The sequence below is a fragment of the Notolabrus celidotus genome, chromosome 2 (genome assembly GCF_009762535.1).
Source record: "Notolabrus celidotus isolate fNotCel1 chromosome 2, fNotCel1.pri, whole genome shotgun sequence".
Lineage (NCBI taxonomy): Eukaryota > Metazoa > Chordata > Actinopteri > Labriformes > Labridae > Notolabrus > Notolabrus celidotus.
In genome coordinates this window covers 11422076-11434856 of record NC_048273.1, presented here as the reverse complement: position 1 = coordinate 11434856, position 12781 = coordinate 11422076, and the positions used below count along the sequence as shown (strand labels likewise).

The 12781-nt window shown below is 38.7% G+C and overlaps 1 protein-coding gene across 6 annotated transcripts in view; it reads left to right on the top strand.

The window, feature by feature from the left end:
• eps15l1a (epidermal growth factor receptor pathway substrate 15-like 1a) overlaps positions 1–12781 on the top strand; it is a 48518-nt gene that overhangs the window by 24460 nt on the left and 11277 nt on the right. For 4 of the 6 annotated variants that reach the window (XM_034710163.1, XM_034710139.1, XM_034710133.1 and 1 more), the window contains 6 exons: positions 1185–1290; positions 2046–2096; positions 5785–5918; positions 6036–6099; positions 8507–8652; positions 9085–9178. In XM_034710163.1, the coding sequence (XP_034566054.1) occupies positions 1185–1290; positions 2046–2096; positions 5785–5918; positions 6036–6099; positions 8507–8652; positions 9085–9178 (595 nt within the window). The remainder of the gene's footprint in view (positions 1–1184; positions 1291–2045; positions 2097–5784; positions 5919–6035; positions 6100–8506; positions 8653–9084; positions 9179–12781) is intronic. The other 2 variants (XM_034710147.1, XM_034710155.1) reach the window with 1 other exon arrangement.

The window sequence follows — 12781 nt, the reverse complement described above, 5'->3', positions numbered from 1 at the left end:
ATGAAGGAAGGAAAGAAAGATTGAAGGAAGTGATGATAAATGGAAGGAAGGAAGGAAGGAAGGAAGGAAGGAAGGAAGGAAGGAAGAAAGGAAGAAAGGAAGGAAGGAAGGAAGGTACTCCCAGCACCAATGGTTTCACTTAATGTTCTGTAAAGCGATGCTATAGCTCAAAGCTGGACACTTTCAGTCTGAGGGACAGACGTGAAAACCATCAAGACAAAGAATCATTGTTCCATTCATTCCATTCCTTTTCATTAACAGCACATTTCAGGTGCTATTTACAGCTTTGCCAAACTGAACACAATACTCACAATCACAGTACTTGACAGTTTATTACATTCTTCTATCGTACTATTTTATTTTGGACTGGACTTTGCCCTTCAATCACACGTTCTTTTGTCTCTGCTGCATACTTTCTTTATCCTCTCTCTTCCTCCTTTTTACCCACACCAATCAACCTCTATACGAGAGATTACCGGCAGTTTGCAAACTGCAGAATATCAAATCCTTCACTGTCAATTCTGTCATTTGAACCATCTTTATCTTAACCCCTAGTTCTTATTTTCCTTCATTGTGTTCTCTACATACTTGGAACTGCTAAGAATTTCCCTGAACTCATTTAATCCCACAGTTTATCTCCTCTTCTATTCACTCCCAATAACATCACTGTCTCGATTCAGTCCCCATCGTATCTGGAAAACAGCTTTTGGTATCAACAGTGGGAATGGACTCAGGGTTTTTAATGAAACGCAGAACCATAGCAAATTTGAGCTCAGCACTGACTTAATGGCACATGAAGAAATGTTGTTTTGTAGTTACACACTAATAAACACAAATAAATGTTGCAGTTGGGACATGAGCTTCCTCATCTCAAAGCGCATACAGGGAATATGCAAGCACCAAAAAATGCAAACTGAAGTGTTTTGAAAGTGAAATTCAATCTCTGGGGACAGAGGGGTCGTCGTGTGCCACTGTATAGTATGATAAGCACATGGTTTTCAACAGCAGGTTGATTCTTTCACTCAGAATTAGTGGAAGAGTACAAAAAGATAGTTTTGGTTTATCACCAGTTGGGTCCGTCTATTTGATCAGTTATGGTAATGTTTGTGTGTGGCAAGATGACTGCTCAAATCTCAGTCATTCATAAAAATCTCTCTCTGTCTGTTTCTCTCTCTCAACCACAGGAGGATCCCTTCAAAGTGAAGCCATCTGTGTTCAACAACCAGCCTCAGGAACTTCCCCCTGACCCCTTCCACTCTGAGGACCCATTCAAAACAGATCCATTCAAAGGTTTTCACCCTCTCTTACTTCACTCTTTCACTGTCCCCGTCTCTGTACCAGTTTCTTGTTCTCTTGCCTCAGGGTATTTTTCTTCTCTTTTCCTTGACTGTCCTCTGTCATTGATACAGAACTCTATGATTGTAGATAGCACAGATGGTGAAGCAAAAAAAATGAAAATAAAACTGAATTAATTATCAATGCAGGTACTAAAAACTAACATTTTGCGTCACACAGTATACGTTTTCTCTAAAGCAACTTAGCAAAATGAACATAGACAGAAAATGTAGTGCCCCTCTGTGTTAACTAAGGGCAGGGCTTAGCTCCTCCACAAGGCACACAATCACATACACACAATCCCATGTTAAAGACAGCCTCTGAGAGAGCAAATCCCAGTTTTAAAAAAAAGTGGGAAACAAATTCTTGTAACATTACAGAGAAAAGTTTCAAGGTGTCAACATTTGGGCTGTGATGCTGCGGATTGAAAAGACCATACATCTTAGTCTTGAAATTAATCTATTAAAAGCCTTGAAGTGTTGATGACTTGTCATGGGGTCTTATTATTCTTTGCTCTTTTTTTCACACACTATGCCTATCCTCTCCTCTGTGCTGTTTACTGTTCCAAATACCTGCATCTTGTTTTTTTTCTTCCAGACAGTGGATTTTGTTTCAGCTTGAGTGTCACTCTGACCTTCTTTGTCTTTCTTCTCTTTTCCCCTGTTGTTTTCCTGCTTCTCTTCCCTCTCTGCTTGACTCCTTTCCTTTAGGTGACCCTTTCCAAAATGACCCCTTTGCAAAGCAACCAACAGCAACCACAGGTATTATTTATAGAAAAGGAGCTCAGTAGGCTCAGTAGACAGATGGCTGTTTAACATGAGTCTGGTTCTGCTCGAGGTTTCTGCCTGTTCAAAGGATGTTTTTCCTTGCCGATGTAATTAGTTAATACTGCGAGGTGCAATGCTATCATCTCTCTCTCTCTCTCTCTCTCTCTCTCTCTCTCTCTCTCTCTCCCCCTCCTCTATCACTCTTTCAAACCCAAACACAGTCAAGGCAGATGGCTGTCTAACATGAGTCTGGTTCTGCTCGAGGTTTCTGCCTGTTAAAAGGAAGTTTTTCCTTGCAGCTGTAACTAGCTAAATACTGCAAAGTGCAATAGTATCATCTCTCTCTCTTATTCTCCTCTATCCCTCTTTCCAACCCCAACTCTTTTGAGGCAGATGGCTGTCTAACATGAGTCTGGCTCTGCCTGAGGTTTCTGCCTGTTAAAAGGAAGTTTTTCCTTGCCACTTACACTAGCTGCGAGGTGCAATGCTCATGGTGCATTAAGATGAGATAAGATCAAGTAAGAGGGGACTGGGTTGTTTCCTGTCTTGATGTTGGGTCTTTGTTTATAATTGAACATAGAGTATGGTCTAGACCTGCTATGTTTGTAAAAGCCTGTTAAATCTGCTGATAAACTCTACAGTTCCCTGGTGAATGTAGATAGTATTACACATGGGTCAAATGGTGGCCTGTGCTTTTGGTGGCTGCCCTGTCTGTTCTTCAAGTCCTTCTGCTAGAGTGAAACTGTGTCAACTGTTCTGTCACACTTCCCTCTTCAGTGATATTACAGTTTCACTTCTCTTCTCAGTAGATGGAGATCAGGCTCAGCCTTTCCACATCAGGACCCACAGCATATGAACTAGTGTTGCTTGCTTTTCCATGTTGTGCTTGGGATTTCTTAAATGTTTTTTGTTTGGATTATGTATTTATTTCATTATTTTGATTACCTCTTGCCAGGGTTCATGACCTGCAGGTTGCCGTTTACCATAATCATCAGTTCGATTCCAAAGAAGAGCACTGACTGGAAACTCTTGTTGTGATTGCTCTGATATGATTGCTCTTGCATAACATCAGCTGCTAAATATTGAAAGCATAAGATTTGAGATTATAGGGAGGTGTGCAAACAGTTGGATTAATTGAATTACCAGGGCTGTTACGAAGTCATTATACATGCCATTTTTGTTGTAAATCAACCTGAGGCATTCACATTCCACATGCTCCCTTATCAACAAGTTTTTTTTAGAACTTTCCAAGAGAGTACCATTTACTACCAATTATGTTGGCATGATGTTGTCAAAAAATGCTGGTATGTTTTAGAAAGATGTAGGAGAAAACTTTGTTTCCTTAGTGTACAAGTTAAAAATAATTGCAATGAAACTTTAAAAAAGGGTTTTCTCAAAGGACCCACATTACAACAAACAAAGTTTTAAAATGTAATGCAGTGTTTCCCACAGAATGATACTGTACCTGTGATAAGGGGGTCTAATGGAAATATGATGTCATCTTTGATTCTATTTTTAGGTTAGCTTATATTTAAGTTTTGCTTAGTGTGTTTTTCACAAACACCTTAAATTTACTCACCCCTTTCTGTCAGTTTTTTTGTATCACCCCACCCCCACTTTCACGCAGCACTCATAGCTTTCCCACCTTTATACGTATAACAGCATATCCTGCCCTGCCTGTGTGTAATTACAGGTTTAAATGTATCAATGTCCTAAACTTAGAGAGACCTAAACCAGAGGGAGGTTTGGGTCTACCCAATTTCTTATACTATTACTGGGCTGCTAATATTGCAAAACTTAACCACTGGGTTACTGCATTTATAGGTAAGGGGGGACCCCTTTGGGTGGACATGGAGCTAAAGGCCGCACTTTTAACATCTCCAATTTCATTTCTTACAGCGCCTCTTGCATTAAGCACTAGAAACCAGAATTTAAACTCAAATCTAGTTGTTAAAAACTCAGTAAAAATTTGGTGCCAATTTAGAAAGCACTTTGGTTTAAATAACATAAACAAACTCTCTCCAATCATGTTCAATCATTTATTCAGACCCTCTCAGTTAGACTCAGCCTTCTTGATATGGCATAGAAATGGCCTGGTTTTCTTTAATGATCTGTTTAACGATAGTGGTTTCCTTTCATTTACTTCTCTGTCCCAGCTGTACAAGCTGCCAAAATCCCACTACTTTAGGTATCTCCAGGCCCGCAGCTTTGTCTCTAAATACTATGTAAGTTATCCTACACGTCCCCCGGATGACCTAATATATTCAGTTCTTAATATTGATCCCCTCAAGAAAAGTTTAATTTCCAAAATATATAATCTCATCCAGAATGAGACTACTCATTCATGGGATAAAACAAAAACTGCCTGGGAGACAGACATTGGAGAACTAATTTCGGACAAAACTTGGGGAGACATAATTTCACGTATACATACCTCATCTTTCTGTATCCGGCATGGAGTAATACAGTTCAAAGTAGTGCACCGGCTTCACTACTCAAATGATAAACTTGCAAAGTTTTATACAAACGTGGACCCAGTGTGTCCCAGATGTCAATTCTCTCCAGTCACCCTGGGCCACATGTTTTGGTCATGTCCATCATTAGCCAATTTTTGGACTTCAGTCTTCAGTTCACTCTCAGCAATTGGTGGAGAAGCCATTCACCCCAACTTTCTAACTGCGATTTTTGGTGTGGTGGAAGGAGGTATAAAGATCTTTCAGCCTTACAGAGATGCAATTGCTTTTGCATCTCTGATAGCCCGCCGTCTCATTCTGCTCAATTGGAAGAGTAAGACCTCCCCAGCCTTATCTCGGTGGATTCATGACCTGATTATGTTCCTAAAACTAGAAAAAATGAGGCACTCCCTACGAGGGTCAGTTGAGAAATACAACAAAACTTGGTCACTATTTCTTTCTCAGCGTAGTGCTACCATAAGGGGTGTGGCTAGTTTTGTTCTTATGTAGCTGTGTATTGCATCAGTAACAGTAAGAGACTGCGTGCTGTAACATTTTGCTCACCTTTTCATGACGCTGTGTTGACTCGACAGAAGTTTGTGTATAGCGGCCTCCCCTCCAATTGTGTTTGGTCAATTTTGTATTGTTGTTGTGTATTTTGACATGTGGGTCAATGTGTGCGCCCGTGTAGATGTATATGTATGTATGCTTGTGTGTCTCTGGGGCATGTATATGTGTGCACTTGTGTGGACGTGCCTGTGCTTGTGCATGTCTGTGCAGGCAGATATATGTTGACACGGATAAGGGGGTACCTGCCTCTAGATGAGGTTTTGGTCAACTAGGCAGTCTTTTCTTTTTTCTTTTCAATGGTTGTGATAGGTTGGTACTGTTGTTTTTGATTTCAGTGATATATTTTGAACCCTGACTTTACATCCTGATGGGGGGGGACTAGGGAGGGGGAGGGGGGGGGTGTCCAATTATTCCATGATCATTCAATTGAGTATATGTGAATAAGAATATGAGAAAAACAAATAAATAAAGTCTAAGTAAAATGTATCAATGTCTTATCATACATTTGTTATATTTATATTCACAAAAACAATCATTAGCGTTTTATCGCCCAGCCCTAAATGCAGCTAATCAGTTTTTCTGGTCTTGTAAACAATAAGTTTAAGGACCACTACAGTGAAATTACTTGAAAAATATGCTGTCTGTTATTCCTGCTTCAGATCCTTTTGGAGGAGACCCATTCAAGGAGACGGATCCATTTAAGACATCATCAGAAGACTTCTTCAAAAAGACTACAAAGATGGATCCTTTCTCCACACCAGACCCCTTCAGCAAAAGTGCCACATTACCCAAGGTACTTGTTGAAGACTACAGGAAAATGGGTTTTGATTGACACAGTTATATGTAATACCAAGAGATTTTAAAAGATTGTTTGTTTATTATTAAATTATGTTTCTTCGGTTTCTTTCAGCAAACTGGTCACTTCACAAGCAGTGACCCTTTCTCTTCAAACAACCCCAAACCAAAAGGACCAGGTATGATTGTATTTTTATTCCTTAATCTTAAATCTTAAACAAAGGAATCTGTCATCCTCGTAACTTTCTGATCTCCGATATTGCTTTAAACCAATCAATGCTCATTGATTTAGGACATTGACCTTTGTTTATAAACCAGAACATGTGGGAACTTTGGTTGGCAGAATGTCCCTGCCCCTTTCTGGGGAACAACAAATATCACTTGTCATTGACTTCAGTGTAAAACAGTGTTAAATTATCACCAAAAGGCATTGTGTGGAGTGTATGCTCAACAACTCCTCTCTGCCTGCTATTGAAAGAACTGGATACATTAAATAATTACTTTGACTCATTATTTCATGTTAGATCTGAGTGTTTGTGATACTTCTATAAATAATCTTAATTGTCCAAGTGGATCAAAGATCTAACACAAGAGCCAGATATTGCTTACCTAGATATTTATAACTTTATTATTTGAACACCAGGTATGGGATAATTTTGTGTTTGGCAGATGATCTCTGTTGGGGCAACATGAAACTATTGTTATATTTGGTTTAACATTTAAATTTACAAGAAAAATGGGCAGACAAATTTCCTACCCTTTTTTTTGTTTTGTTTTTATTATGCAAGAAATGTGCCGAACAAGAAGCGGTTGACCAAGTGATAGGTAGACAGAATAACATAAAAACCAGGAATGAATAGGAACAACATAACGAACGGAAGGACAAACAAGTATTACAGATAATAATGACAATAATAATAAGGTTAATAAAAAAAAAAAAACAGCAATTATCGTTTAAACAAAATAGAGCAGGAATAACATACAAACAATGAACAATGAAAGGGGAAAATAATAAAAATAAATACATTAAAAATAATAATAATAATAATAGTGATAATGAAACAGATACGGCTGAATGACAGTTTACATAACCATTAATTTCCAAGCTTTAATAATAGATTCAAAAATAAATGAATTATATATGTATGTGTGTGTACGTATATACAGTTGTGCTCATAAGTTTACATACCCTGGCAGAATTTATGGTTTCTTGGGTAGTTTCTGTTATCTTCATGATATAAAAAGAGTAAACACAGTTCTTTGATAAAAATTTAGCTACTAACCATGAGTGAAAAAAAAGTTTTTCTCTTATCATTCATATTCTCTGAAAAATGGCCAAAAAAATCACAAATTCTGCCAGGGTATGTAAACTTATGAGCACAACTGTATATATGTGTGTGTATGTATATGTATATATACAGTATGTATAATGTGTGTCTTGTGAAGGTAAACGTGTGTATGGGGGTCGGAAGGTTAGTGCATGTCTTGTGATGGATTCCAAAAATATTAAATATAAAGTAAAAGTTGTATAAGATAAGGAAGATTTATTATTATGATTATTTAATTAGAATTTTCTTAAACTTTTTTATTTACAACCCTATTTTAAGGTTCAATATGAATCCATTTTCAAAGGGTCATATAGATAACAACTCCTTCATGGTGGCATGACTCAATGAATTCATGTCTGCTGTCAGTCAAATCACTAAACCCTTTTCAATAAGCTGTTTGTTCTCTGCCACGAAAGAAAAGCTATTTCATTTTCTCCAGGATATTAACGCAGACAATACAAACACATACACACTCTGGGTCAGTGTGACCCTTGATGATTGAAGGAACTCAACCCTGTAGCCACGCTTGGACCACTGTTTACTCAGACTGAGGTTACCATGTTAGTTTGCCTATTAAAACCATGGCTGGAGAGGAAAGGTGTCACATTTGCTTACTTAGTGCTGCAAGTCAATTCCCTACGTACATTTTTTAGATGTGTCAATATAGCTCCGTAGCATTCTTACTGACTGGTTAAGCCTGGCACTTGCATGCGTAAAGAATAATATAGTTCTTTACTTGAATGGGCTCATTTATTAAAACGTAAACTGCAACATATCATCCTGTTTTGTACACTGCTTAGAGCCACTGTTGTAACAAATACATGCTTCTCCAATTTAGATCACTGAGCTGCTTCAGAAAGTTAGATTTTAAAGTAGGAGAGAAAGATGAACGAAGCAGTGAAGATAAATATATTTTTAAAGATGTGAAAAAGTGTTTGATCCAAGGTCACACTGTCCAATTGCTGAAGTGTCCTTGGGCAAGACACTGAATCCCAAACTGCCCCCAACGGCTGTGCCAGCATAAATTGGGTTAGTTATTGTGTGAATTGGGGTTGGTTGATCTTGATGGACGCTTAGTAGTCTCTACCATATGGTGTTTGAATATGGTGTATATGGTGTATGTATGGTGTTTGAATATGGTGTAAATGGGTGAATGTGACATGTAATGTAAACACTCTTTGAGTCTTTGAGTGGTCAGAAGACCAGAGAAAGCTTCTTATAAATTCAGTTCATTTACCACTTGTTTTTTTTTTTGCAGATCTGTTTGGCACACTGGACCCGTTCGGCAGCAGTTCGTTCAGCAGCGGCAGTAACAGCTCTTCTGGATTTGCAGACTTCAGCCACATGTCAAAACCTAGAGACCCGTTTGAAGGCAGAGCCAGCTGGCTGCCAGACTATCAGAAGGTAACAGAGGCCAAATTCCATCATGAAAACCATGTTTCCCCAGCAGATACACTTATTTCTAATAGTCTACCATTGCAAACCTATGCTTCTATAAACATTGGTCAGAAATATGTACCGTGAAAGACTTATTGGAGCCCATTTTCTAAATTGTAATATGATTGATATATCTTATTTGTTCTGCCAGGGTTCAATTTTCAAAAAGCTTTACTTTTTCTCTGTTGAGGGACCAGATTGATACATTTGTATACCATACTTATCTGAGTGAGCATTGTTATCAGTGTGTTTTTATCTACAAAAGTGATACATTGAGACGTTTCGTGGTGCATTTCTTTCCTTGTCAAACAAAATCTCAGCATCAGAACCTTATATAAATGGTATCTTCCGTCAGATTGTGTTGTAATCACTGCTTTCCTCTTGCTCTTTTTTTCCAAGTCTGTGTTTGTGGATGACCCATTCAGCCGCAAGAATGACACCCCAGCTCTGCCACCAAAGAAAAGTGTTCCACCCAGACCTAAACCACCGAGTGGTGAGTGTCAGAGCAGATTGGCTTCTAGAGCATGATAGAGAGAAAGTGGAAGCAAAACTACACAACAGCTGTGTAGAGATACCCATGTATCTTTTAACTAACATCTTGACTGTAAGGATATTCTGTACCACTAAATAATACATTAGTAAATATATCTTGTATATATCGTAATAAGGTGTTAGACAAATCAATCAATCTTTATTTGTATAGCGCCAAATCACAACAAACTGTATCTCGAAACACTTTCACAAACATAGCAGGTCTAGACGTACTCTATGTTAAGTTATTAACAAAGAACCAACATCAAGACAGGATACGATCCAGTCCCCTCTTACTGACAGGACTCTATCTTATCTCATCCTAATCCACCATGAGCATTGGTTTCAGTATTTAACTAGTTACAGTGGCAAGGAAAAACTTCACTTTAACATGCAGAAACCTTGAGCAAAACCAGACTCATGATAGACAGACATCTGCTTCAACCGAGTTGGGGTTGGAAAGAGGGATAGAGGAGAATAAGAGAGAGAGAATGATGATAATGATGAGACAGATAGTAGTAGCTGTAGCAGCTGGAATCTGGTACGTCCAAAGCAGCAGGCTGTCTATGGCAGCTTCTCAGAGGAATCTACGAGACAATGGAGCTCAGGGACTCCAGAAAGGTCTATGGATAGTAACTTTAATAATTCTGAAAAAGTTGTCTGTGAGCACATCTATTTGCTGAATTAAAATTGGAACTGTGTTTAGCTTGCAAAGGAAGTGATACCTTTGCTTTATCACGACCTAAGATACATAAAGGTTTTTTTAGTCTGCATGTCACCCTCATGCACGAGTCACCTTCTAGTGGGATTTGTAGGCATACTGAATAATAAAAACAAAGGAGATGAAAGTCTGTTAATCAACTGTTATAAAAACACACCCAAATATAAATAATTAGAAAGGATTTCTCTTTGTTCCTATCAGCTTTTAAAGATGGCTACAATATCTCATTTTGAAAATAATAATTACCTTAAGATATATTTAGTTTACCTACAAATGTAAGTGACTAAACAATTTTGAAAATCTAAAGCATTTTGAAAAGCTTCTTTAGTGCATTAAATAGTTGTAAGCAGTGTTGAAATGTAGTCTTTTTCTGCTCTGTAGGTCTTCAGTGTAGAGAGCACATTGTTAAACTGGTTGATCTGTCAACAGGAAAGAATCTCATTGTGGGTACAAAGAAGATGGAAACTTGCAAAGCTGCTGTTGCCCCACACTGTACACTCAATTAAAATAGAGAAAAGGATGTGTTCTTCAGTGTGTCAGTGCACTATAAAAAAATAATAATATTGGGGGCACTGGTGGCCTAGCCTAGTCTAAGCGCCCCACATACAGAGGCTACAGTCCTCGTCGCAGGGGTCGCCGGCTCGATTCCTGGCCGGTTGACCATTTCCTGCATGTCTTCCCCAAGCGAGCCGGATCCTCCCCTGGTGGTGAAGCTTTCAGCAGTGTGTCTGCCCCCTGGTGGCTGGCTGCAGTATAGGTCAAAAAATCTGTCTCCCCCATTCATTTGAATGGGGCTGCAGTCAAACTTTAAAAAATAAATACACGTGGTACGAATGTTTCTCACATCCGTATGCTGTGGTGATATGTAGTTATTATTTGACTGTTTTGTGTTCAAGGCCTCTTTTTCCTGAAAAGTTTATTTTTCATTAGTTCTTAGAGTTTAAAAAACAGGGTTTTACTTCCGGGTTTCCTTTGATTCACAGCTGCCGTAGAGAGACTTCAAAGGACACACAGCGTCTTGTGACCATAGACTGTATAAAATATGGACGTAGTATCCGTGACGTCACCCATCTGTTTCTGAAGAGCTGTTTTGAGACCAATCGGCTGCGGCAGCCATATTGCTTCTGTCGAGCCAGTGTGACTTAAAGAGGCGGGCTTTGAGCCTCCTAGCCAACAGCTCCAGTGTTCCCACAGGCAGCTGTGCCTCTCATTGGAAGACTGGTAATCTCAATATTTTCGAAATTGCCGAATTAGAAAAAAATTCACCCCCCTCACAGTGAGAGGACATCGAGAAATTAGCTATTCAGACTACACTCATCTTTTGTACCAGGCTGTAAACATGTTTATTAATGCTGCAAAGATCGTCTTTTCCCCATTCATGTGTATGTGACTTCCGGTACTTCCGGAGCCAGCCTCAAGCGGATCCTCGATGAACTGCAGCTTTTAACACTTCCGCATTGACTCATATTTTTAGACCGGAGGTTGCCGCTTGCTTGTGACACTATGTTGTGGGGCGGAGCTTGTTACAGTGGCTTCACAGGCTCTGGGTGCACAATGGCTGCGCCCAGGAGAGGGATTTTTTGACTTCAGAACCGTACAACGGGAAGTGGCGGAGCAACGCTGTCCATTTTTATTTACAGTCAATGGTCTTCCCCCACTCTCTACTCCCCACATTTCCTGTCCCTCTTCAGCTGTCCCATAAAATAAAGGCAAAAAGGCCAAAAATATAAGTTTAAAAAAAACAATAATAATAACAATATTGGTTTTAAGTTAAAGGCTCTCAATAGTCAGATGATGTTTTGCTGCAGAATAGGCGTAATTCTCCTTCACATGTATTACATTTCTGAAGTAGTCTTTGATTTCTGTAGAAGTGCTGCGGTGTGTTTAAACCGCTTGCACAGTCACACCTTTTTTCTAGCACATGCATATCATACCACATACCACCACCTTGTATTCATTTAGGCTACAAACAACTGTTAGCATACTACAAACTGAAGTCTAGATTAAAGCTGCTGTTGGTAGTCCTGGAATAAAAATCAGTTCAGGGAGAGATTTCGAATGTCAACACTACCCCTCCACACCAGATTTCCCTCTCACTGCAACCCTCTCCCTCCCTCTCTGCACCTGTAAGCCCTGCCCACAAACAGATCGTAGTGCAGTCAATCAGGATAATGTAGGAGGACCAATCAGGAGATATAATCTCAAAATATCTCATTTATTGTTGGCTGTTGATGAGTGTTATGTCATTTTTGTGAAACACAGCACAATATAAGTACAGTTTTTACCCCAATCCTACCAACTGCAGCTTTAACATAATATAGGAGGTAGAATTAAATTTGGACACAGGTCAAGAAATGTTTTACTTCACATAGGGCTAGGCGATGAAACAATAATGATAATTATCGTGATATTTTTCTCTCAATATAAATATAACAAATGTACGATAAAATGTTGATATATTTAAATCTACCAGCTCAAAGAAGAGTGAAAAAATGCTCGACAAGAAAGGCTACTAAACTTCCTTAGATGAGATATTTTGGCTATATACTAGACTACTAAATCCCATATACATGCTAACAAACCATCTGGTTTCTTCAACTTTCACTGAAGAGAAAAAAATCTGCCTTTAAAATTTTATGAAAGAATGATTTGATATTTATTGCGAAAATTATCAATATTGACTGATATGAAAATGTTGTTGCAATAACATCTTTTTCAATATCGCCCAGCACTAACTTCACATTCTAGTGCCCATTTACATGACCTCCAGTATTTTTATTCCCAGCTTCTTGGCCTCATTAATGTCACATATTCATGATAAAACAGGTGAGAAAATATTAAATG